Genomic DNA, 25,156 nt, shown 5'->3' with positions numbered 1-25,156 from the left:
CCCCTCAGCCTTTTTTGGGTTTTATTTATTTTGTGGGGGGGGACTGGGGATGGAACCCAGGGGCATTCTACCTCTGAGCTACACCACCAGCCCTCTTTTTTATTCTTTATTTTGAAACAGGGTCTCACTGAGTTGCAAAGGGCCTCACTAAGTAGCTGAGGCTGTTCGTGAACTGTAAACCACCATCCTCCTGTCTCAGCCTCCAAATGCTGGGATTACAAGCGTGCACCACCATGCCTGGCTTGAGTAGAAATACTTTTAAAAGACAAAATAACAAACAAAAAACTGAAAGAGACATGAGTTTAATATTTCCCACATGTTCTTGAAGGAATTCACATCATGAATTCACAGCATTAAACAGATGAGAACTCTGATTTACTGAACTTTTTTTTTTCTGTATTGGAGATGGAACCAGGGGCATTCTACCTCCAAGCTACACCCCCAGCCCTATTTTTTTTATTCTTTACTTTGAAGCTGAGGCTGTTGCAAACCGCACTCCTCCTGTCTCAGCATCCCAAATGCTGAGATACGAGTGTGTGCCACCACACTCGGCTTCTGCTGAACATTTTAAGCGGAATAACCTTTATTTTTAATGGTTCTGGGGATTGAACTCAGGGGCATTCTACTTCTGAGCTACACCCCAGCCTTATTTTTATTTTGAAACAGGTTCTCACTAAGTTGCTAGGGCTGGCCTTCAACCTGCCCTCCTCCTGTCTCAGGCTCCCAAGCAGGGGTGTGCCACCACACCCAGCCGTAAATGTCTATTGAAGGAATCAACCCTTTTGGGCACCAAAAGGAAGTTTCACGATTGTTTCTCCAAGTATCCTGGGAAGAGCTGGATGGAACCCGCGACCCTTTCCCATTGCTGACCCGGCGGTGGGAGGCTGCCGCTGGGCCGCAGGGGCAGGTGGGCGGGCGGGGGCTGGGGATAGTTACCCAGGGCTCCTCGGCTCACTCTCCCGTGAACTTCCTCCCTTCAGCTTCCTAACCAGCTTCTCACTGCTGCGTCTAATGGAAGCCCGGAGTTTGCTAAAGGAACCACTGCGCTTTAAAGATCCAGTGCCATCCTGAAAAACAATGTGGACAAAGTGAGGCCGCGAGGCCCTCCCCCCAGGCGGCCACCCTCCCAGGCCCACGGAGCCCCGGCAAGTCGCAGCCACCGGTCCTGACTTCACTGACCATAACCCTTGAGCTTAGTTCATTTGAAGGAAAGCAGTCACCGCCCCGAGGACAGTCGGTGCTATTTAGACAAAGACAGCTTGAGACATCACTGACGGAGGCTCCGTGTTCCAGGCCCAGGCCCCGCCGCCCAGGACCGACTGCGGAGACTCCGGTGACGCCCCACCCACCAGCGGCGTGCACCAGTAGGAAGGCTTCACTCCTGCTGACCACCCCGTGGGTGCGAAATAACCACACTGCTCACTTATGCAAATAACTAAGCGTCCTCAGACCCCTGTGGAGGAGCGAGTGGGGAGTGGCCAGCTGCACGGGCCGGGACCTCACAATGAGGCCCTCGGGGGTCCACGCAGCGCTACCTCCAGCCCCGAGCACCGCGTCCCAGGGAGAGCAGACAGACGCGAGACACAGGTCAGTCGGAGTGAGTTTATTAGAAGTTAGAAAGACACAGATACACACGTCACCGAGCACTGAAGGATTAGTAGAGAAAAGCAGAATTCCAAAACTTCACAAGGACTACATAGCAAATCTACCGCGGCTGTCCGGGGCGGCCCGGGAGGGGCCAGGGCTCTAGTACAGTGGGACGTGCAGCACATGCCTTACGGGGGCCTACGCCCAGCGCCGCCCACAGGCCGCCGCCATGCCGCAGCGGCTCCTGCGCGACACTGCCAACTACCTGTGCCAGAGGGGACAGCCCCTCGCTCTGCAGTTGAGACTCGAGTATTACACAGCAAGTGGGTTTTATTAATACAGCTGATATCACTAAGTACATATCTGGCAAAGCTACATGTATACAGAAACCGGGGCCCAAGAGGACAGCAGCACCGAGAGGGAGAGGAAGGCCAGCCGCAGGCGCAGCTCTGACAAGCTCCTGGGGCTGCGAGGCGCGGCGGGCGGCGCTGCAGAGTGGAGCCGGAGAGGCGCCGCCCGCCCGTCGTGCAGGAGCCGCGTGAGCGCGCTAGGCCTGTCAGACAGAAAGGAGAGAGCCAGTGAGCCCGCGCAAGGACGGCAGCAGCTCCGCTCGCACGGCCGCTCCACAGTATTTCTAGGTCACGGATCTCGGCAAGCTGGAGCGCCCCGCTCCACGGCCGGCACGGGGCAGGACTGGCCGGGCCTGGGGACAGAATCGAGGCTGCAACCCAGCAGCCGGCGGGTGCGGGTCAGCACCACGTCCACAATCTCCTGACACTCGCGGGAAAAGGTCTAGCCAGTAACTACCAAAGGAGATTGGCAGTGAGAAGCATCGCTAGCGGCCACGACAGGCTGTACCAGGAGACCCCGTCGTCTACCTGCCTCCTGGAAAAGTCCTCCCCGGAAGGAGGACGACTCTCATGCTCTTAAAACACTAGCATTTTAGGTCGGAACTTAAAGAACCAGTGACTCTGAAGGCCAACGGCACATTTAGACATGCAGCTGACGCTCCAAGTCAGAGCTCCACAGGCGGCAGTGCTCGCCGCCGCTGGGACTCACCGTGGGACGCTGAGCAATCACTTAACCAGCCCGAGCTTCATCTTTCTCATCTTTAAAATGGAAGAATAAAGCTTGTTACCAAAGCCGGAGAATGCTGGAAGGACAAGTCCCACCCATCTCACAGGCCGCGGCGGCCAGCAGAGGCCTCACACACCCCGCCCGCTCCACGAGAACCCAGCACACCCACACTCCACGGGCGCGCTCACTCTCCCCGCGCACGCGCGTGTGCAGCCGCTCCAGGGCAGGCTGAACCAGGCACGGGCAGAGGAGGCAACGCAGGCTGGCCAACGCCTCCCACAGGCCTGGTGGGCCAGGCCAGCAGCTGCTTCCCAGGCCGGGCCCAGGCTCCGGCAGCAGTGAGCAGGTCTGCCCCTGGGCCGAGGACCAGCGGGAAGGAGGGCCATCTCCACCAGTGCAGCCTGAGGACCTGGGAGGCGCACAGTGTCCTGAAGCCAAGAAAGGCATTCATGTCCCAAAGGACGGACTTTCTTTCTTTCTTTCTTTCTTTCTTTTTCTGGTACTGGGGATGGAACCCAGGGGCATTGTACCTTTGAGCTATACCCCCAGCCCTATTTTTTATTCTTTATTTTGAAACAGGGTCTCACTGAGTTGCAAAGGGCCTCACTAAGTTGTAGCTGAGGCTGGTCCTCGAACCAAGATCCTCCTGTTTCAACCTCCCAAATGCTGGGATTACAAATGTGTGCCACCACATCCGGCCCAAAGGAGTTTCTGCACAGAAATGAACTGCAGAACGTGCTGATTAAAACAAACTAGCCGGGCGTGGTGGGCACGCTTGTCATCCCCGCGCTTGGGAGGCTGAGACAGGAGGATCGCAGGTTCACAGCCAGCCTCAGCTACTGAGTGAGGCCTCTGCAACTTAGTGAGACCCTGTTTCAAAATATAAAAAAAAAAATAGGGCTGGAGGGTATAGCTCAGAGGTAGAATGCCTCTGGGTTTCATCCCTAGAACTGCAAAAAAAATATTAAAGACTTACGCAAATCCCCAACGTAAAAAAAATGCAAGTGGCAAGTTCTTCTTATAATAAAGTAAATAAATAAGAACAACAAAGCTCCTTCATAAAACCCGGGACTTGAGCGCTGACGTGAGAGCTGACTGGTACAATCCTGACAGCTACCTCAACACCCATTCATTTATCTACTTTATCTTGGTTAAATAATACTGAAAAAAATCTTTTTTTTTTTTTTTTGTGGCACTGGGGATTGAATCCAGGGGCAATCTACCTCCGAGCAACACCCAGCCCTATTTTATTTATTTATTTATTTATTATTTTTTGGTGGTACTGGGGGTGGAACCCAGAGGCTTTCTACCTCCGGGCTATACTCCCAGACCCATTTTATATTTTATTTAGAAACAGGGTCTAAGTTACTGAGAGCCTCACTGAGTAGCTGAGGCTGGCTTCAAACCTGCGCGATCCTCCTGCCTCAGCCTCCCAAGCGCAGGGATTACAAGCGTGCCCACCACAACGGCTCTATTTTATTTTTATTTTGAAACAGTGTCTCACTTAGGTTGATGAGAATCTCACTACTTGCTAAGGCTGTCCTCAAACCTCCCAAGTACCAGGATTAAAATGTGGGCCAGCATGCTGGCTGAAAACGGATCCTGATATGCACAAGGACGCGGCCGCCGGTGTTAACCCTTTCTAAACTGCCTGCCGTGCAGTCAGGGAAGCTTCACTTCAAAAGAAGAGCAGAAGAATCTAGTGTACTCTTGGCACAGATGCGAATCTGCTGGACCACAGTGTGCGCACTCCAAGCCACCTGACACCTGAAACGCGTTCTCTTCAGCCCTGCCGTTACACCTCTGTACAGCTGATTAAAAGACAGGCCACTAACACGAGGAATGTTTATAAAATTCATACCTAGCACCCAGGACAGTCCCAAAAGGTGCCAGTGCGCGGACTGCAATCATTGGTTTAAAAGTAACAAAAGTAAGCTTTGAGATGGACTGAAATCAGAGCCCGGGCTCAGCGCTGCCTCCGCAAACGGCCGCGGAGTCCCGGGGGCTAGGGCCGTGGCCGCAGCTGCCAGCCAGGTCTGCCCCCGGGGCACCGCGCACCACTGGAGCCTAGGGCTCGGAGAGCTCTCAGTGAATCACCCACGCCCGGGCGCCCTGAGATGCACTTTAACAAAGACGCAGTGGCACCCCTGCTGGAAGATGAGCAGGACGCGCTGTCCAGAAAGGAAAAGTATCCCAAAGCACAGCAGGACCGTGCTCCATGAGGACGTGTCCACAGTGAGAAAGGAAGTGGGCAGAGAGAACCAGCTGCACCCGGGTGCGGCCGTGGCCCCCGCGGGCACCTCCAGCCCAGGCGCCCTGACGGCGCCACTGTCCTGAGATTCAGACTAACAAGGACCTAGAAATACTGTCTCAAGAGAAAGTCCCCGCAGAACTTCCTTCGAGAGAGAGACTGTGCGCGCAGGCTTCCGAGGACCAAGCAGGGGCTCTGGGCAAGCCATGCGGGGCCAGCGGAGGGGTGGCTCGCACGCTGCGGCCGGGCGCCTGCCGCTCAAAGCAGATGCTGACTGGCACAGAAGGCCCAAAGCGAGGCGGCCGGGTATGCACAGCAGGTGGTTCTCCCCACCAAATCCTGGCTGCGGACGTTTTTCCAAAATGTTTCATCACGGTGTAGCTCCTACCAAACTACTACACCTACCACCTCTGAAGAATGGGGAGACTCGGCTGCAAGCAAACGAAACTGCGCCTCATCGCGCCACGCCACAGCCGCAGACCAGGCCCCTGGCCAGGCCCCCGCAGTCCCCCGGCAGGACGCCGCAGGCAGGTCAAGGCCGCCTGCCTGGCGACACTCCAGCCCAGCCGGGGCTGCCGGACGGGGAGGCCTGAGGCCGGCCCACTGAGAAGCTGGGCAGGAGCTTCAGGGCGGCCTGGGGCCACCCTAACGCCACTTCCCCAAAGCAGCAGCTCCCTCTATGGCCATTTAAGGCCGACAAAGCCTGGGCGGCCACTCGGCGGAGCCGGGCGGCAGCGGCAGCGAGGGCGGGTTAGCCAAGCGAGTTAGGGCAGCTGCGGGCGCATGCGGGGCGCCGGGAGGAGGGACGGCCGGGAGGGAGGCGCTACTTACCCCGTTCCAGTCCACGCTCATACTCACTCCCTCCGCGCCGCCCGGGCCGCTCTCGTACTTGACCACGTCGGCGCCCAGGCTCTCCCGGCTCCGCCGCCTCTCCGCACCCTCAGGGTCGCTCAGCACTTCGGCCACTCTCTGTTTGTGAACAGTGTCAAGACCCTGTGAGCCGGCGGGGAGAACGTCGGACCCGTTAGACTCGCACCTTGGTGGGTTCTCACGCATTCAGCCTGGCCGCCACACAGGCGCAGCCCTCTCGCCGGCAGGAAGAACCCGAGGGGCCCTGGAGGGCCGGCCAGCCGCCGCAACTTGGCGAGGCCATTTCAAAGAAGAGGTTGAACTAGGGGTGTAGCTTGGGGGTAGAATGCCCCTGGGCTCGATGCCAGGGGCTCGATGTCCCAGTACCCCTCCACACATACAAAATCCTAACTCCTTACTCCAACTGGTCGTTATAGGACAAGAATTATGCGTTTTTTTCTGTATTTTCTAACCTGTATTTCAACGTAACTAACATGCCCATTGATGAGAAGGAAAAGACTTCTCTACAGAATTACAACAAATAAATGACTAATGAATGGGAGGCTGAGACCGGAGGATCTCAGTTCCTGATCAGCCTCCTTAGTGAGGCCCTCTAACTCAGTGAGACTTTGTTTCAAAATAAAGAATAAAAAAAAAAATAGGGCAGGAGGTACAGCTCAGAGGCGAATGCCTCTGGGTTCCATCCCCAGACCGGCAAAAATTAATTAATTAATTAATAATGAATCCCAACCAGTCATTAACAGAATTGAACTGGCAAATCGGGCAGTATTCTGATAAAATAACATCTCCACAGAGGACCCAAGCCCCGGGGACAGCGACCCTCCACAGCACACACAGGCCACAGTGCCGGCCAGATGGCGGCCGAGCCCCGGGAGCCAGGCAGGCAAGGCGGAGCAGCGCTGCCGCCATCTCTCCTTTATAAGGTTTGGGACTTCCGTGATCAAAGTTACACAAAAGGTAATTTTGGCCCAAGCGTCTTCACCTTTCATCGAGTCACTTGAGCTGAAGTCTGTGCAACAGAGTGAACCACTTCCAGACACTCGCATCTCAGCGGCTCCCCAGGCAGAGGAAACGGCACTCTGCCTGGTCTCAGGTCCCCGACTGCAAACAAGTGTCCTGCTCGGGGTGGGGCCCACGCAGCACCCCACCTCTGTGCCTCCTGCTGGTGTCTGAGCTGCCTGAACAGCCCCCACACAGTGCTGGAGTGCTGAGTCCCGCTGGAGCACCTGGCGCCAGCGCTGCTCAACAGAGGCCTGCAGGAGCACCAACCGGCCTCCTGGAACCTGACCTGTGCCCTCCAAGCCCCAGGGTTCAGCACCCGAGACCCAGCGCTCACAGCGCTCACGGACTCATCTCCAAGAACGAGCTGGAGCGCTTGAGTACCTGCAGAATTCTTTTGGGTGTTGCTACAGTTTAGATCCGGAACGTCCCTGAAGGCCCACATTTCAAAGGCTGAGTCCCAGGGTAGTGCTGGTAAGAGGTGGGAGGCCAGCAAAGGGGGACTGGCACCAGCCCCTCCTCGCCCCCGTCCCCTTCGCAGGCGAGGGCACTGTGCTCTACCGTGCTGCCACAAAAGCCCCAGGGCCAGGCCCTGCACTGAGACCTCTAAAAGGCATTTTAGGCATTTGTTACAGTGACACAAAGCTAACAGGGTACAGAGCTAGCGGGAATGCTGGGTCACCTCTAATGGTAACCTCTAATGCGGTGATTAGAGGTTAACTCTTTCAGAGCCACTGAACTGTTTTCTACGATGGCCACCCCGTTTCTATTTGCAGTGACCACAGGGGCCTCTGGGTCGTCCACCGCCTGCACAGCGCTCTCTCCCACTGCCTTGGCTCTCCTGTGCCAGCCACCCATTGTGGTGGTGTGAGGCAGTCCTGATGTGCGTTTCCGTGATGAGTTTGGGTGTGGGCACCTTCCCAGGTGCTTATGGGCAACTCCCTATCATCTTGGGAGAAACGTCTATGAGCAAAGACCCTGCCCCATCTTTCCTTTTTTTTTTTTTTTTGCGGTAATGAGGCTGTAACCCAGGGGCATTCTACCTCTGAGCTACACCTCAGCCCTAGTTTTTATTCTTTATTTTCAAACAAGGTCTCACTGAGTTGCAAAGGGCCTCACCAAGTAGCTGAGGCTGTCTCAGCCTCCCAAATGCTGGGATATCAAACATGCGCCACCACGCCCGGCAGGTCAAGCTTCTCAAGCTTTTCTTTTTCTTCTTGTGCTTGGTGTCACATTCATGGCCTTTTTTTGTGGGGGGTGGCGGGGATGGAACCCAGGAGCATTCTGCCACTGAGCTACACCCCTAGACTTTTCATTTTTTATGTTCAGCCTGGGCATGCTCCTCCTGTCTCAGCCTCCCAAGTACTGGGATCGCAAGCACGCGTCACCACGCCCAGCTGCTGTTTGTGGCTGGAGACAGAACCCAGGCCTTGAGCGTGCCAGGCAACCACACACACGACTGCTGGGCTCTACCCCACTCTAGGATTCCCTGCTTCTCGGTGCAGCTCCAATGATAGCTGGGGCAGGAAGCTGATGGGAGGCGCAGGCGTCTGACCCACCTGCTTGCGAGACCTCATGGCCGCCTCTTCCAATGTTTCCGCAGCCTCAAATTTCCCTTGGCGTCGGTAAAGCGCTCCAAGGTTTTTCAGAGTGGTTGTGACTGTGGGACTGGATGAAAGCATACAGCAGAACTGGGAAGTGTAAATCAGGAGCAACCCCACCAACAGCGAAAGGTCGTCGGCCTCGACTTGGAGCGCGCACTCTAACTGCCCCAAGCCCTCTGTCCTGCCTCCCTTTTCCTCTGCCGCAATTCTTTCCAGCCGAGCCACCCGCTTCAGTGCCTGCAGGCTGTGTGCTCGGGCCTGGCCTGACCAGGAATGGATGCTGTGGGGAACAGGCCCATTTAACTGCCAGGTGCCAGCACCATCACACCACGCTGCCATCGCAGGCAGCCGCTGCAACGGCCGCCAGAGCCTGCCCGGCCGGGGGTTCAGGGACAGCACTGTCCTACAGGCAGAGCTGCACCTGGGGTCGTGTGAGAAGCAGCAGGGGCCTGCAGCCTGCCCGGCTGAGGCTACACTGCCAACCGGAGACTACGACAAATGGGAAACAGACCAGGCTCATCGTAGACAGGTCTGCACCCTGAGAGGGCTCTTCCTCTCAGTAATGGCAGGTGTTTCAGCCAAGGAGCCCGGCTCCTGCTTGGAAAGAACTGCACAGCAATGGGAGAAGCCCAGGACGTTAATGCCGTAGGCAGCCTAAGAGCTACGGGAGGCCGGGGAAGGGGCTTTATTCCAAAATCAGGGTCCAGAGGGCTTTCCTGAATTGATGAGCAGGGAGCTGAGTCTTAAAGGCGAAGGAGGTTAAGACGGGGAGCCAGAAGCAGGTGAGGGCCTGCTCAGATGACGGAGCGCATGTGCGCAGAGGGCCGCGCAGAGCCAGGCTCACCCCGGAGCTGCAAGGGCAGAGGGTGCGTGTGAGCACGGCCCGTGCCCGGGGACGGGCCCCCGAATGCTGCAGGCCCTCAGTACTGCTCCCCCATCTAAGGAACTCTTGAGCGAGGTGATGTCCTGGCCAGAAGTGTTCCGTTGCAGTGCCGGCCGTGTGCGAAGGGCCCACGCACCGACAGCGGGGTCTCAGGCTGGCACCCACAGCACCACATGGAGGCGGCTCACGCGGCCGCCCGTTCCCCGCGCCCAGGCCACCTTTTTGGGTTTCAGCTGAATGGACTTACCTGTCAACTTTGCAGGCTTTGTACCAGCCTCCATACTCCCCAAAAGACGTCCCGTCCTTCTGCTTGCCCTGAGTTACAACAGAGAATTCAAATGAGGAGCGAGCACAAGTGCAGGGCCCCAGGACAGAACCCTCCGACAGCACAGCCTTACTTTGCACTCTTCTCTTTCTTCAGCATGCATCCAGATGGGCTTGTTCTCATCTGGGGGTTAGAAACAACACTCCATAAATGGGGGACACGTGCCCACGCAGCAGCAGCTGCAGGCCTCGGTGAGCGCAAGGCTTCTGTGTGAGGAATCGTGGGCATCGCTTTGGGGGTTGGAGGGCACTGGGGATTGAACCAGAGACATTCTACCTCTGAGGAACATCTCAACCCCATTTTATTTGGTATTCTCAAACAGGGCTCCACTAAGTTGTGGAGGGCTTCTCCAAACTGATGAGCTGACTGGGAACCTGTAAATCTCCATGCACAATTTGTTTTAATATAGTACTGGGGACTGAACTCAGGGGCATTCTATCTCTGAACTACACCTCCAGCCCTATTTTTCCTATTCTACAGTCTTACTAAGTTGCTGAGGCTGGCTTTGAACCTGCAATCCACCTGTTTCAGCCACCCAAGTACTGGGATTACAAGTGTGCGTCACCACGCCCAGCAACACAAATATTTTTAATTGAGCAATTTAAATTCTAAACAATATTGACCCCCTAACAATATATGAAGCGCTCAGAATATGTGAAGGATAGAAAGAAGACAGCCCCGCAGGTGCAGGCCGGGGTCCAGAACCTATACTTCTAACAGACTCACAAGCGCTGCGTGGCCGGGCCTGGCTGGTGCGGGAGAACTGCTGGGTTACAGCTCCGCCAGACAGCGTGGACAGTGAGCAGCTGAGAGCGCTCTGCAGCCAGTGGGGTCACGCTGCACCTGAAGCAAGCGCAGCCTCTCCTCTAGGGAGTTAGCACGGAGTCAGAGGGCAGGCGGCCAGAGCCCTCAGCACAGGGAACACGCCTGAAGTGGTCAGCCCAGCCCAGGCTCAGAGCGCAGGACAGGCTTACGGAGCGATGGATAAGACGAAGGAGCAAGAGTGAAGAAATCCCAGCTTCTGCCATGTAAGAACTCTCTAGCAAACTGAGCCGGGCGTGGGCGCGCATGATCCCGGCGCTTGGGAGGCGGAGGCAGGAGGATCGCAGGTTCCAAACCGGCCTCAGCTACTCAGTGAGGCCCTCCGCAACTTAGTGAGACCCTGTTTCCAAATAAAGAATAAAATATAGGGCTGAGGGTGTAGCTCGGAGGTTGAATGCCCCTGGGTTCCATCCTAGACCCGCAAAAAAAAAAAAGAAAGAAAACTGTAAAATTCAAATCAGCTTCTACCTAGAGAACACTGTGAAAAGCCAGGCATGGGAGCACACGCTTGCAATCCCAGTACTTGGGAGGCTGAGACAAGAGGACTGCAGGTTCAAGGCCAGCCTCAGCTACCTAGTGAGGGTCTCAGCAAATTAGTGAGATCCTGTTTCCAAATAAAAAAAAAAATAGAGGCTGGGGATGTAGCCCAGAGGTAGAAGGCCCTGGGTTTCATCCCCAGTAGAGAAAAGGAAAGAAGGAAGGAAGGAGGGGAGGAAGGAAGGAAGGAGGAAAAGAAAGAAGGAAGGAAAGGAGGGAGGGAAGGAGGGAGAGGGGAAGGCAGGGAAGGGAAGGGAGAGGAGAGAAAGGAAGGAGAGGAGGAAGGGAGGGAGGAAGGCAGGCATTCAGGCGGGCAGGCAGGGGGCTGAGCTCAGAGGTAGAAGACCCCTGGCTTCAATCCCCAGTACTGCAAAAGAAAGTACTGTGAGAATGTGTGTACAAGTCGGAGATGACTCACACAATGCCACCTGCTTAGAAAAGCACGTTTCTTACCATCCACAGAACCAAACTCCCGTTCATGTGCACGAGTGAGAATCTCTTTGTACAGTGTTTCCGCTTGCTTGAACTTTCCTTGTTTCAGATAGCAGGATGCCTTAAAATAAAACACTTCATGTCCTTCATATGCAAATAAAACATACATTTTTATCTACAAGTGAAATAATACATTTTTTTTTCTGCAGTACTGAGGATGGAACCCAGGGGCATTCGACCTCTGAGCTACACCACCAGACCTATTTTTTATTCTTTGTTTTGAAACTGGGTCTCACTGAGTTGCAGAGGGCCTCACTAAGTAGTTGAGGCTGTCCATGAACTGCGATCCTCCGGTCTCAGCCTCCCATGCACTGGGATTACAAGCATGCGTCACCACGCCCGGCTACATCATGATTTTTTTATTGCTGTTACTTTTGCAACTCAGGGTTGAACCCAGGAAAATTCTACCTGAGCTACACCACAGCCTTTTTCTTTATTTTGAGACAGAGTTTTGCTAAGTTGCCCAGACTGGTCTCAAGCTCGAAATGCTCCTGTCTCAGCCTCCGAGGATCTAGGACGGCAGGCACGTGAAACACTGGGGTTCTGGGGAGAGGCCTCCTGAGCACACAGCAGCCTACCAGGTTGTTTTTGGTCTTGGCCACGTTGGGGTCGTCGGGGCCCAGTTTCGTCTGGTAGATCTCCAGGGCCCTCTGGTAATAGTATTCCACCTCTTCATACTTGCCCTGGTTCTGGCACAGCAAGGCCAAGTTGTTTAACTGCTTGGCAACATCAGGGTGATCCTTTCCTAGAACCTGCGAATAAAGACAGTGAAAGAGAGCCAGCTACTCGTGTCGCCACCACTCGTCCTCCTCTGCCAGTCGAAAGAGTCCCTCCAGACATACACGCGACTGTGCCACGGCCGGCGTGGCGACCTTAAATGCCCGGGAGTGGTGGTGTATGCTTAAAACCCCAATAACTTGGAAGGCTAAGACAGGAGGACCACAGGTCCAGAGCAGTTTAATGAGGCCTTCCATAACTTAGGGAGACCCTGTTTCAAAAGGAAAAATAAGCCAGGCATGGTGGCGCACACTTGTAATCCCAGTACTCAAGGCTAAGACAGGAGGATCTCAGGTTCATGGACAGCTTTAGCTATAAGGCCCTCCACAACCTGGTGAGACCCTGTCTCAACATAAAGAATAAACAGCCAGGAGTGGTGTCACAGGCTTGTAATCCCAGCATTTGGGAGGCTGAGACCAGAGGATCACGGTTCGTGGACAGCCTCAGCTATTAGTGAAGCCCTCCACAACTCAGTAAGACCCTGTTTCAAAATAAAAAGAATAAAAAATAATTGGGCAGGGCGTGTAGTTTGGAAGTCAAATGACTCTGGGTTCCATCCCCAGACCTGCAAAACAATAAATAAATAAATAAATAAATAAATAAATAAATAAATAAATAAAATAAAAAATAAACAATAGTGCTGGGTGTGGTAGCCCACACCTGTAATCCCAGCATTAGCGAGCCGAGACAGGAAGATTACAGTTCCCAGGAGCCTCAGCCACTTAGGCCCTGTGCAACTCAGTGAGACCCTGAAATAAAGAATAAGAAATAGGTCTGGGGGTACCTCCCACGTAGAATGGCCCTGGGTTCCATCACCAGTAACACACACAAAAAAAGAATAAACAATAGAGCTGAGGGTGTGGCCTGGAGGCAGAAGGCCCTGGGTTCCATCCTCAGTACTTCAAGCATGCCTAGTGCTAACACGGTGAAGCCGAGGTTGGCTTTGTTCCTCGAAGGCCCAGCCTCTTCTCCTTGGTCCTCCCAGGCCCTGCTGTCTGAGGTAGAGCCACACCCACCCCGCCCACCCCCTCCAGTCACCATCTGGCCACTCCCTCTTCCCTGGCAAATCCGGCCACCCAAGACCACCTCCACCTCCTTTAAGCGTCAGTGTGCAGCCCCTGGGGGGGGCCGCAGGAGCATGACTGCTGACTCGCCTGCGGGTCCCTGGTGTTGAGCCCCTCACCCCGCCTGCACTGGCCTGGCCTGGCCTCCTGCCCACCCGCCCACCGCGCCTGAGCACCAGCCTCGCCGGATGCTCCCTCCTCTCCCTCCTCTCCCGCTACTGTCCGGTGGTGGCCTGAGTGATCAGGGTGTTTGAATAAGTCTGGCAGGCATGCTTGTGAGAGTCTCACCCAGGTGAGCTCCTGGGCTCAGCTGGCCCCACGCCCCCTGGCGTGCGCCTCACACCAGGCTGAGCGGGCAGGCCATCTTCTAGGGCTTGTGATCCTGACACCCTTGCGCCCCATTCAGCCCGAGCCCGTGAAGGCCTGACCACCTTACTGCAGGAAAGCCATGCAGAGGCAGCGTGAAAGGACGCACATGTGTAATTCATGATAAGACCCCTGTTTTCTTCTCCCAGTTCCTTGTCATTAACAATAACAGAAACGTTGCATTTGGCCCCGCCACGACCCCCAGGATCCGACCCCCAGGATCCGGTGCAGCCGCAGGTCCCCACAGCTCCAACCCAGCCCCAGCTAGACCTGGGGCTTCAAGTCATTGCCAGCTCTGAAAACAACGATCTCCGTGGAAGCTTCACGAGGCACGTGTGGTGAACTTGTCTACACTACTGACCCACGCTGAGAACAGGAGCCAAGAGCAAGGCCCCACGCTGTGCGCCTGCACTCGAGAACACCAATGTGGGCCACACGCTCGCCGGGGTGTGCACCCTCCCGCGGGGAAACAGTCTCACGCACCCACTGGGTTCTGTTTGGAGGCTGCCCACCTTTTTTTTTTTTTTTTTTTTGGTACTAAGGATTGAACCCAGGGGCATTCCACCTCTGAGGTATAAGCCCAGCTCTATTTTTTAGTCTTTATTTTTGAAACACGATCTCACTAAGATACAGAGGACCTCACTAGGTAGCTGAGGCTTGTCCCCAAACCTCCGGTCTCAGCCTCCCAAATGCTGGGATTACAAATGTGCGCCACCACGCCCGGCTTTTTTTTTCTTTTCAGGTCTGGGAATGGAACCCAGGGGTATTCAACCTCCAAGCCACACCCCCTGCCCTATTATTCATTCTTTATTTTTGAAACAGGGTCTCACTAAGTTGCAGAGGGCCTAAGTAGCTGAGGCTGTCCATGAACCGAGATCCTCTGGTCTCAGCCTCCTGGATGCTGGGATTACAAGCGTGCACCACCACGCCCGGCTTAATTCTTTATTTTGAAACAGGGTCTCCCTAAATTGCAGAGGGCCTCACTAAGTAGCTGAGGCTGTCCACAAACCGTGATCCTCCGGTCTCAGCCTCCCAAATTCTGGGATTACAAGCGTGCCCACCACACCCGGCTTTTTTTTTTTTTTTTAATTTGCAGGTCTGGGAATGGAACCCAGGGATATTCAAACTCCAAGCCACACCCCGTGCCCTATTTTTTATTCTTTATTTTGAAACAGGGTCTTCCTAAGTTACGAAGGGCCTCACTAAGTAGCTGAGGCTGTCCACAAACCGCGATCCTCCCGTCTCAGCCTCCCGGATGCTGGGATCACAATTGTGCCCACCACGCCCGGCCCCTATCAGCCTTTTAAAATGAGTTATTTTCTGTTTGTGATCAGTGATGACATATCACACACAGTGCTTCAGAACTTAAAGCTGACATTTTTAGCCGGGTGTGGTGGCACGTTTGTAATCCCAGTACTTGGAAGGCTGAGACAGAAGGATCCAAGGTTCGAGGCCAGCCTCAACAAGTAACGAGAGTCTCATCAACCGAGCAAAATCCTGTTTCAAAGTAAAAGTAAAATAGGCTGGGATGGAGATGTAGATTACAGGTAGAATGCCCCTGGGTTCAATCCCGAGCAATACACACACACACACACACACGCACGCACGCGCGCGCGCACACACACACACACACACCCCAAATGTAAGAAACAGCAGAGAAAGAGCGGGGCTGCCCTTACCTTCTCCCTGATCTCCAGCGCTCTCTTACACAAGGGCTCGGCCTCTTTGTACTTCCCTCGCTTGCCATACAGGACAGCAAGGTTGTTCAGAGTCGCGGCCACCTGCCAACACACGAGGCCAAGGGCACATCAGAGGTGCCACACGGCGTGGCTGTGCACCCCCACGCACACAGAATGAGAATGACCTAGGCGGGAGGAACAGAGTGGCGCGCCACGAGACGGACCACACCAAGGAGCCAGCAGAACTCAAGTTCTCAGAGGAAGCGGATCGACACCAGCATCATCTTGATTTTTTAGTGATCTTGGAGGCCACAAAGCCAACCCAAAAAGATGTCTGTGCACATCTGACCTGATTTTAATAAAAGACAATACAGCTTCTTGAGAAGCCAATCTGGAGCAGGACATGCGATTTGACTGAGGATCAAAAGTGCAGCAGGCGATCCGTTTGCAGTGGTGGGCTTCAACCATCAGGACTGACTAGCAGTGCGGACATCGAGGGGCTGCCCAGAAGCTGCCCTGGCCGGGAGGGCACAGCCCTACCTGTGCGTCCGGGAAAGGCAGCTCTCAGCCCTCCCTGTCGAGTGGACACCAGGTGAGCAGGGCAAAAACACACCAGGGAAATAACACGTGAGGAGAGTAAAAGAAGCAGGTGTACAAACCGCGGGATGGTCTCTGCCCAGAGTCTTTTCCCGAATGGCCAAGGCGTCGTTCAGCAGGTTGGCTGCATCTTTGTATTTGTTCTGATCCCTAGGTGAAAGCACAGGTCGAGCATTTAGGTGGAGATGATGACTCACGCTGCCGGCCTGCCCGCCATCCCTCTATCTTTCAGTCTCCACTGGTGCTGGAATGAGCCCAGGTCCTCACGCACGCCACGCACAGGCTGTGCCACCAGGCTACACCCAGGCTCCGGGCACTTTTTTTTCCTGTGTATGTGGTGTGGTGGGATAACTGGGGACTGAACCCAGAGGCATTCTACTTCCAAGCTACACCCTCAGCCTTATTTTCCTTTTATTTTGAAAGAGTGTCTTGCTAAGTTGATGAGAGTCTCACTACCTGCTGAGGCTGTCCTCAAATCTGTGATCAGGATTTCTGTCTCAGCCTCCCAAGTCCTTGAATTACAGGAGTGCACCACCACACCCGCTCTCCTTTTTTTTTTAGGTACTAGTGTTAACCTCAGGAATATTCTACCACCAAGCTATACCCCCAATCCTAATTTTGTTCTTTTTTTTTTTTTTTTTTTTGGCGGTACTGGGGATGGAACCCAGGGGCATTCTACCTCTGAGCTACACCCCCAGCCCTATTTTTTTTTTATTCTTTATTTTTTTTAAACAGGGTCTCACTGAGTTGCAAAGGGCCTCACTAAGTAGCTGAGGCTGTCCATGAACTGGGATCCTCCAGTCTCAGCCTCCCAAATTCTGGGATTACAAGCGTGCACCACCACACCCAGCTATTCTTTTTATAATTTTGAAACAGGGTCTCACTAATTTGTGAATTACCTAAGTAGCTGAAGCTGTCTGTGGACATGCAATCCTCCTGTCTTAGCCTCCCAAGTACAGGGTTTATAAGTGTGCCTCACCACACCCGGCTCTGACTCTTGTTAAATGTAATTTTTTTTTTCAGTACTGGGGATGGAACCCAGGGGCATTCTACCTCTGAGCTACACACCCAGCCCTATTTTTATTTATTTTATCTATTTATTTATTTATTTTGGCGGTGCTGAGTATGGAAGCCATGGGCCTTCTACCTCTGGGCTATACTCCCAGACCTATTTTATATTTTATTTGGAAAACTAGGCATGGTGGCGCACGCTTGTAATACCCGCGTTTGGGAGGTGGAGACAGGAGGATCACCAGGTTCAAAGCCACCCACGCTGGCTTAAGAGACGCCGTTTCCAAATAAAAAAGTATAAGCCGTTTCCAAATAAAAAAGTATAAAAAAAATAGTTCTGAGAGTGTAGCCTGGAGGTAGAAAGGTTTCCAGGAACCCTAGTACTACTAAAAATAATAATAATGATGATGATGATGATGATAATAATAGATTTTATTTGGAAACAGGGTCTCACTAAGTTGCTAAGAGCCTCACTAAGTAGCTGAGGCTGACTTTGAACCTGCACAATCCTACTATCTCAGCCTCCCAAGTACTGGGATTACAAGCATGCACCACCACACCCAGCTATTTTTTTTTTTTTTTTTTTTTTTTTTTTTTGCAGGTCTGGGATGGAACCCAGGGGCATTCAACTTCTGAGCTACATCCCCTGCTCTATTTTTTATTCTTTATTTTGAAACCGGGTCTCACTGAGTTGCAGAGGGCCACACTAAGTAGCTGAGGCTGTCCGCAAACTGTGATCCTCTGGTCTCAGCCTCCCAAATGCTGGGATTACAAGTGTGTGCCACCACGCCCGGCTATTCTTTATTTTTTAAACAGGGTCTCACTCGGTTGTTAAATGTATTTTGTGTGTGGGGGGGGGGGAGTACTAGGGTTGGAACCCAGGGGTTTTTCTACCTCTGGGCTATATACTTCCAGACCTATTTTATATTTTATTTGGAAACAGGGTCTCACTAAGTTGCTGAGAGCCTAAGTAGCTGAGGCTGGCTTTGAACCTGTGCTATCCCTCCTGTCTCAGCCTCCCAAGTGCGGGGATTACAAGCATGCGCCACCACGCCCGGCTAAATGTAATTTTAGAACCATAAAAATAAATGTTAATTCGGGCACCATGGCATACACCTGTAGACCCTGTTTCAAAATAAAAAATAAAATAGGGATATGGGTGTACTTCAGAGGTAGAACATACCTGGGTTCAGTTCCCAGTACCAAAAAAATAACATCAAAATAAAGCAAAATTTAAGCTCCAACTATCTAACACAACCACCTTGTGTGTGAGAGGAAAGGACTGGGAGGAACTCCAGAAGCGGATGACCGGGCAACGCCAGCTATGGAGCACACCCAAGCAGTTCCGGGAACTTGGCCTCACATCCAGACCAGAGCACAGCACACGCCAGCGCCTCGCCGGACGGAAGCAAGTGAGGCGGCCCCGAACGGCGCCTGATGGGGGGACCAGTGCATGGACACCCGACGGCAGCACCAGCCTCCGGTGCATGGACACCCAACGGCAGCACCAGCCTCCGGTGCATGGACACCCGACGGCAACACCAGCCTCCAGTGCATGGACACCCGACGGCAGCACCAGCCTCCGCTGGAGCCTGTTAGAAGGCCGGACCCACCGGACCACCCACGATTCAAAGTGAAAACAAAAGCGGAGTCCTGTAAGCATGAAAATTCTAAGAAACCTTAGCCGGGCGTGGCAGGCACGCTCGTGATCCCAGCATTTGGGAGGTTGAGACTGGAGGATCGCAGGTTCACGGCCAGCCTCAGCTACTTGGTGAGGCCTTCTGCAACTCATTGAGACCCTGTTTCAAAATATAGAATAATAAATAGGACTGGGGTGTAGCTCAGAGGTAGAATGCTCCTGGGTTCCATCCCCAGTACTGCAAAAAATAAATAAATAAAATAAAATAGAACATGGGGTGCAGCCCAGGGGCAGTGCCCTTGCCTGGCACACACACACCGGGCTCAATCTCCAGTACCAAGGGGAACAAAGTGTTGTTATGGCTGTTCCTGTGTTTTCCTTTACCCCTTTTAAAATTTCCCTTTAAAGAAACCACTCATCAAGCCGGGTGTGGTGGCGCACGCTTGTAATCCCAGCATTTGGGAGGCTGAGACTGGAGGATCGCAGGTTCCCGGACAGCCTCAGCTACTACTTAGTGAGCCCTTCTGCAACTCAGTGAGACCCGTTTCAAAATAAAGAATAAAAAATGGGCTGGAGTGACACTTTGAGGTAGAACACCCTGGGTTCCATCCCCAGTACTGCAAAAAAAAAAAAAAAAAGCAGAGGTCTGCTGGGCGTGGTGGCGCACGCTTGTAATCCCTGCGCTTGGGAGGCGGAGACAGGAGGATCGCACAGGTTCGAAGCCAGCCGCACTGGCTTAAGAGACCCTGTTTCCAAATAAAAATAAAAAATAAATAGGTCTGGAAGCCGGGCATGGTGGCGCACGCTTGTAATCCCCGCGCTTGGGAGGCTGAGACAGGAGGATCGCACAGGTTCAAAGCCAGCCTCAGCTACTTAGTGAGGCTCTCAGCAACTTAGTGAGACCCTGTTTCCAAATAAAATATTAAAAAAAAAGGTCTGGGAGTATAGCCCGGAGGTAGAAAACCTCTGGGTTCCACCCCCAGTACCACCAAAAAGAAACAAAAAGCAGAGGGCTGCAGTGTGGCTGAGTGTAGAGCGCTAGCCTAGCCTGTGACAAGTCCCCGCCGAGAGGCTGAGCCAGGCGGCTCAGGCAGCATCTACTGCGGCTGAGAAACCACTGCCACAGGGCTGGCTTATACTTCCGATATAACCCCCAGCTGTTGGAAGAGAAGCAGATGTTGGGGAAGAGCTTACACAGATCCGTAAGCACGCTTTAAGGGGCAAGCTGGCTACAAAGCTGTCTCCAGATCCACTTAGTAAAGAAGCCAAAGGACTAGCCTGTACACCAGGGCCAGGATGTTGAGCATGGTGGCCACGTCGGGGTGGTCATGGCCCGAAGTCTTCTCCAGGTCCTCCAGGGCCTGCTTGCAGAGCGGCACGGCCACCTCGTAGCGCCCCTGCGAGGCGTACTGTATCACCAGGTTGTGGAGTGTGCGCAGCCGGGCCGGGATCTCGTAGCCGCCCTGCTGAGCGGCAGCAGCCGCGCTGCTGTGCTGCTGCTGGACTGCGGAGAGAGGCGCGCGAGAGGTGCTTCAGAGGGGAGCCGGCGTGGCCAGCACCATCCCTCGAGCCCTGTGCCGTTAAGCCTGTGAAGCATCAGTCTTTCTGAGTACTCCTGGGGGAGATGGCAAAGAGTACCGGCCCTGTCTGCCGCCATGAGACTTCTCTGGTTGTAAAACTAACGGGCAGAGGTAAGTGGCCTCTCCTGTCCTTACGAGGATCTGCAGGCCATGTCTGCACACCCACTGCCCAGGGTCGGCCTACACAGCGTCCATTTTCATTGCTGGGGAAGCACAGTCAGCTGGGCACCAGCCTCCAAGCAGCAGGCGAGGTACTGAGGCTCCCGCCCACGATGGAAGGACACCCTCGGGGAGCGGCCCACCGGGAGACTCACTTCCTTGGCCAGGGTCATCCTCATCATTTGGGAAGAGATCATCCAGGGGCTCTTTGGTGGAATCAGTGTCTTTGTCCTCCTAGGAAAAAAATACCCAGAGCGTCTTTCATCCTGCAGTAAGTACTACACATCCTGCTGAGAATTAGTTAACATAAAATTCATTCACTTTAAAAATTTAGAGGCTGGCTCAGTGGCACACACGCGTAATCCCAGTACTTGGGAAGCTGAAACAGGAGGATTGCAGGTTCAAGGCCAGCCTCAGCAACTTGTGAGACCTTGTTTCTTTTTTTTTTTTTTGGTGGTACTGGGGTTCCTGGAAGCCCTTCTACCTCCGGTATACACTCCCACGGGCTACACTCCTAGACCTATTTTTTAACATTTTTATGTGGAAACAGAGTCTCTTAAGCCAGCGAGGCTGGCTCCGAACCAGCGCGATCCTCCTGTCTCCGCCTCCCAAGCGCGGGGATTACAAGCGTGAGCCACCACGCCCGGCTGAGACCCTGTTTCAAAGTAAAAAGGGCTGCCGGGCATGGTGGTGCACACCTGTAGCCCCAGTACTTGGGCTGAGAGGAAGCTGGAGAGCAGGTGGCGACCTGGGCAGGAGGAGGAGGAAGAGGAGCAGAGCGCAGCCTGGGGAGCAGCCCAGCACCAGGAGCACAGAGCAGAGAGAGGGCAGAGGTGGGGCGAGCGCAGGGAGCCAGCACGCCCGGAGGGGGCGGGCGCCAGGCCGCTGTCCCGAAGCACGCCACTCACCGCCGGGGAGATGTCGTCGTCGTACTTCTTCAGCTGGTTCATGAACTCCAGGTGCTTCTTCTCCTCCTCCAGCTGCGCCACGGACTGCTCGCTCTTCTGCAGCTTCTGCTGTGTGTTGGCCAGCTCATCCCGCAGCCACTGGTTCTCCTGGCACAGCCGGCGGACCTGCGCGCGCAGCTTCTGCTTCTCTGACTCCACGGCGTTCAGGTGGTTCGACAGCGCCATCATGACCTGCGCGAGAGAGACGTTTCCCCACAGGACGGCCCAGCCATAGCCCAGCGTGAGCTCGGCCGCCGTGTGTGAGCAGCGCACTGTAGAACATGTGCCCACACATCCAGCCTTCTGTGTGAGCAACTCGAGCCCTGGCAACGAACACACATCACTCAATCCTGTGACTTTCTACCTAGACGGCCCTTTCCACGGGCCAACGCACACCTGTGCGCCGAGAGCAGGCGAGGAGCTGGTGGGCCAGGAGGGTGAGCAAGAGATTTTCCCGCACACTCCAAGGTAAAGGAAGAATCTCTGAGCAAACCCAAAAAGCGTCGGAAGGCACCAGCGCCTCACAGCCTCCACTGGCTGCTCGGGCTTGCTGGTCTCCGGGGCTGCCTGCCTGAGGCCACGAGCTTGGTGTGTGTGGACAGAGGGTGGGAGTCTGGCCAGCCTGTGGATCGCCCGTCTGCCCTTCCCTCTAACAACACAGCCGCCTCACCACCCTCCTGGGCCCATAAGTGGAAACTCCAGAAGGAGGGCTTTCTCTTCTTGCAACATATCACCTGCCAACCAGAAAAGGGAAGCACGTATGCATACGCCTTTCAACAACAGAACTGGGAAGTGGGCTTCTGAAGGTTCACTATACAAACAAACAAAACCTTGCCAACAGAACCAGTGCCTCGGCAGCCCCTCCTCTGCCTCACACATGCACTACACGTCAGAAAGCCCAGAAAGAAACCAAGTTCCAGTGCCCTGAGTTTTACTTAAGCTCTGCTAGCAGAGCCAAAGGTGTCAGGAGGGAGAAATCCAGGTGTTTCCAGCATTTTCACCTGTGCCAAGCATGACAAAAATGAGGCTAGCCAGGTGTGGTGGCGCACACTTGTAACCCCAGTGCTTGGGAGGCTGAGACAAGAGGATCTTAGGTTCATGGTCACCTCAGCTTAGTGAGGCCTCTGCAACTTAGTGAGACCTTGTCTCAAAATAAAGAACAATGTGCCGGGCGTGGTGGGCACGCTTGTAATCCCCGCGCTTGGGAGGCGGAGACAGGAGGATCGCGCAGGTTCGAAGCCAGCCGCGCGCGCTGGCTTAGGAGACCCTGTTTCCAAATATAAAATGTAAAAAGAGGTCTGGGAGTGTAGCCCGGAGGTAGAAGGGCTTCCAGGAACCCCAGTACCACCAAAAATAAAAAAATAAAATAAAATAAAGAACAAAATATAGGGCTGGTGTAGCTCAGAGGTAGAATACCCCTGGGTTCAATTCCCAAAAATAGAAAATAAAGAAACAAAGCTTTGGCCACACATACAAAACAGCCTGGCCTGGGCACTGCCAGAGCCCACCCTCTGCTGGCCTCCTCAGCCTCCCGAATGCTGGGGATTAGAAGTGTGCACCACCACACCCAGCTGGGGGCCTCTTTTTAGACTTCAGGTATGCTCAAGTGTAGGCATTGATATAGCAAACACACCCAACCCTCTGCTCTCCCTCCTTAGACTGAGGGTCTGGCGCAGGAGACGACATCCCCCCCATGCATCCCTGGAAGAGGTTCTGGCTAGAGATGAGGCAGCCTCAAGGGGAGAGGCACGCCCTCCTCCCCGTCCCAGTGCAAGGCTCTGCTGTGAGTGCCCGCCGTCCTGGCAGGCGGCAGGAGCCCACACAGTACCCGCCTTGGCGCTCATATACATGTCTGTGCTGTTTGCAAGACCAAATCAATCCTAAACAATGTAAAAGGGTGCTTTTTGTGTGTGGTGGGGGGTCTGAGAATGGAACTCAAGGGCATTCAGCTTCCGAGCTACAGCCCCACTTTTTATTCTTTATTTTGAAACAGGGTCTAAGTTGCAGAGGGCCTAAGTAGCTGAGGCTGTCCACAAACCACGATCCTCCAGTTTCAGCCTCCCGAATGCTGGGATTAAAAGCATGCACCACCACACCGTGCTCTTTTATTTTATTTATTTTTTTTTTTTTTGCGGGTCTGGAGATGGAACCCAGAGGCATTCGACCTTCGAGCTACACCCCCTGCCCTATTTTTATTCTGTATTTTGAAACTGGGTCTCACTGAGTTGCAGAGGCCTCACTAAGTAGCTGAGGCCGTCCGCGAACCGCGATCCTCCGGGTCTCAGCCTCCCGAATGCTGGGATTACAAGCGTGCCCACCACGCCCGGCCACACCGGGCTCTTATTCTTTATTTTGAAACAAGGTCTCCCTAAGTTGCTGAGAGCATCACTAAGTAGCTGATGCTGTCCATGAACCTGTGATCCTCCTGTCTCAGCTCCCAATGCTGGGCCCAGTAGGGCGCCTCTTTGTTTTTGCAGTACTGGGGATGGAACCCAGGGGCATTCTACCTCCGAGCCAAACCCCCAGCCCTATTTTTTATTCTTTATTTTGAAACAGGGTGTCACTGAGTTGCAGAGGGCCTCGCTAAGTAGCTGAGGCTGTCCGCGAACCCAGATCCTCCAGTCTCAGCCTCCCGAATGCTGGGATTACAAGTGTGCACCACCACGCCCGGCTGGGTGCCTCTTTTTAGACTTCAGGTATGCTCAAGTGTAGGCATTGATATAGCAAACACACCCAGAAACTAAGTCTTTACCAACCCACAGGCATCTTCTCCCTATTTTAATTGAACTGCATATTTCAAAACAAGTCTCTACTTTCCCAAAACATGCGATCCACGCCCGCGCCCAAGGGCTCGCACTGCACCTGCGCCTCGCTCAGGCCCAGCTCCAGCATCTCCAGGGACTTCCGGATCATGCTGGACTTCTCCTCCACCAGGCTGCTCTCCTCATCCTTCTTCAGACACTTCAGCGTCTCCAGCAAGCTCTGCAGGATGGAGTTGTGCTCATTCTTCAACGCTTCCAGCCCCTGAATCACTTGCTTTGTCTTGGAAATAATTTCATCCTGTGTAAGCTTCTCCAACTTGTCTTCTTTTATGTACACCATTGTGGACATGTTGTCGTACATTCTAGAATGGAAAAAGAAGAAAATCAGAAATCTCAGCAGGCTTCGGTTCTAGTGCATCATTAAATGGTAACATTGGTAAAAAACTTTCAATTCACATTTTTTTTTTTTTTTTTTTTTTTTTTTGCGGGTCTGGGGATGGAACCCAGGGGCATTCAACATCCGAGCTACACCCCCTGTCTTCTTTTTTATTCTTTATTTTGAAACAGGGTCTCACTGAGTTGCGGAGGGCCTAAGTAGCTGAGTCTGTCCGCGAACCGTGATCCTCCGGTCTCAGCCTCCCGAATGCTGGGATCACAAGCGTGCCCACCACACCCGGCTCTCAAATCACATTTTATAAGTGAATAATTAATAATTGTGCTTGTAACCTATGATCTTTTTTTTCTTTTCTTTTCTTTTTCTTGTGGTACTAGGAATTGAGCCTAGAGGGATAGGTTCTACCTCCAAACTATAGCTCAACCCTTTTAATTTTTTATTTTTAAACAGAATCTCAACTGGGCATGGTAGTGCAAGCTAGTAATCCCAGTACTTGGGAGGCTGAGACAGGAGGATGACAGGTTCGAACACAGCCTCAGCAAGTAGTGAGGCTCTCAGCAACCTAGATAAGACTGTTTCACAGTAAAAAAAAAAAAAATGGCTGGGGGCATAGCTTGGAGGTAGAATGCCCCTATGTTCGATCCCCAGTACTACACACACATACACACACAAAAAAAAAAAAAACAGGATCTCACCTAGTTATGGGTTATGGCACACTGCACCCTGGCCTGAAC

General features: G+C 53.6%; 1 protein-coding gene across 18 annotated transcripts in view; it reads right to left on the bottom strand.

Annotated features, from left to right (window-relative positions):
- Positions 1–24,389, bottom strand: part of KLC1 (kinesin light chain 1) — a gene marked incomplete at both ends in the record, with an annotated part of 32,981 nt that extends 8,592 nt beyond the window's left edge. For 3 of the 18 annotated variants that reach the window (XM_080707920.1, XM_080707930.1, XM_080707936.1), the window contains 13 exons: positions 937–1,067; positions 5,747–5,908; positions 8,344–8,452; positions 9,519–9,586; positions 9,670–9,719; positions 11,409–11,508; positions 12,026–12,199; positions 15,334–15,435; positions 15,993–16,080; positions 19,859–20,084; positions 20,475–20,553; positions 21,228–21,458; positions 24,129–24,389. In XM_080707920.1, coding sequence (XP_080564046.1) covers positions 937–1,067; positions 5,747–5,908; positions 8,344–8,452; positions 9,519–9,586; positions 9,670–9,719; positions 11,409–11,508; positions 12,026–12,199; positions 15,334–15,435; positions 15,993–16,080; positions 19,859–20,084; positions 20,475–20,553; positions 21,228–21,458; positions 24,129–24,389 — 1,781 coding nt within the window. Of the gene's footprint in view, positions 1–936; positions 1,068–2,663; positions 2,697–5,746; positions 5,909–8,343; positions 8,453–9,518; positions 9,587–9,669; positions 9,720–11,408; positions 11,509–12,025; positions 12,200–15,333; positions 15,436–15,992; positions 16,081–19,858; positions 20,085–20,474; positions 20,554–21,227; positions 21,459–24,128 lie in introns of those variants that run through there. The other 15 variants (XM_080707933.1, XM_080707934.1, XM_080707921.1 and 12 more) reach the window with 12 other exon arrangements.
- Positions 24,390–25,156: the final 767 nt, after the last annotated feature.

Source organism: Muscardinus avellanarius (assembly GCF_963383645.1).
Source record: "Muscardinus avellanarius genome assembly, chromosome: 12".
Lineage (NCBI taxonomy): Eukaryota > Metazoa > Chordata > Mammalia > Rodentia > Gliridae > Muscardinus > Muscardinus avellanarius.
The sequence above is the reverse complement of the archived record's forward strand: the minus strand, read 5'-3'. Positions and strand labels throughout refer to the sequence as shown.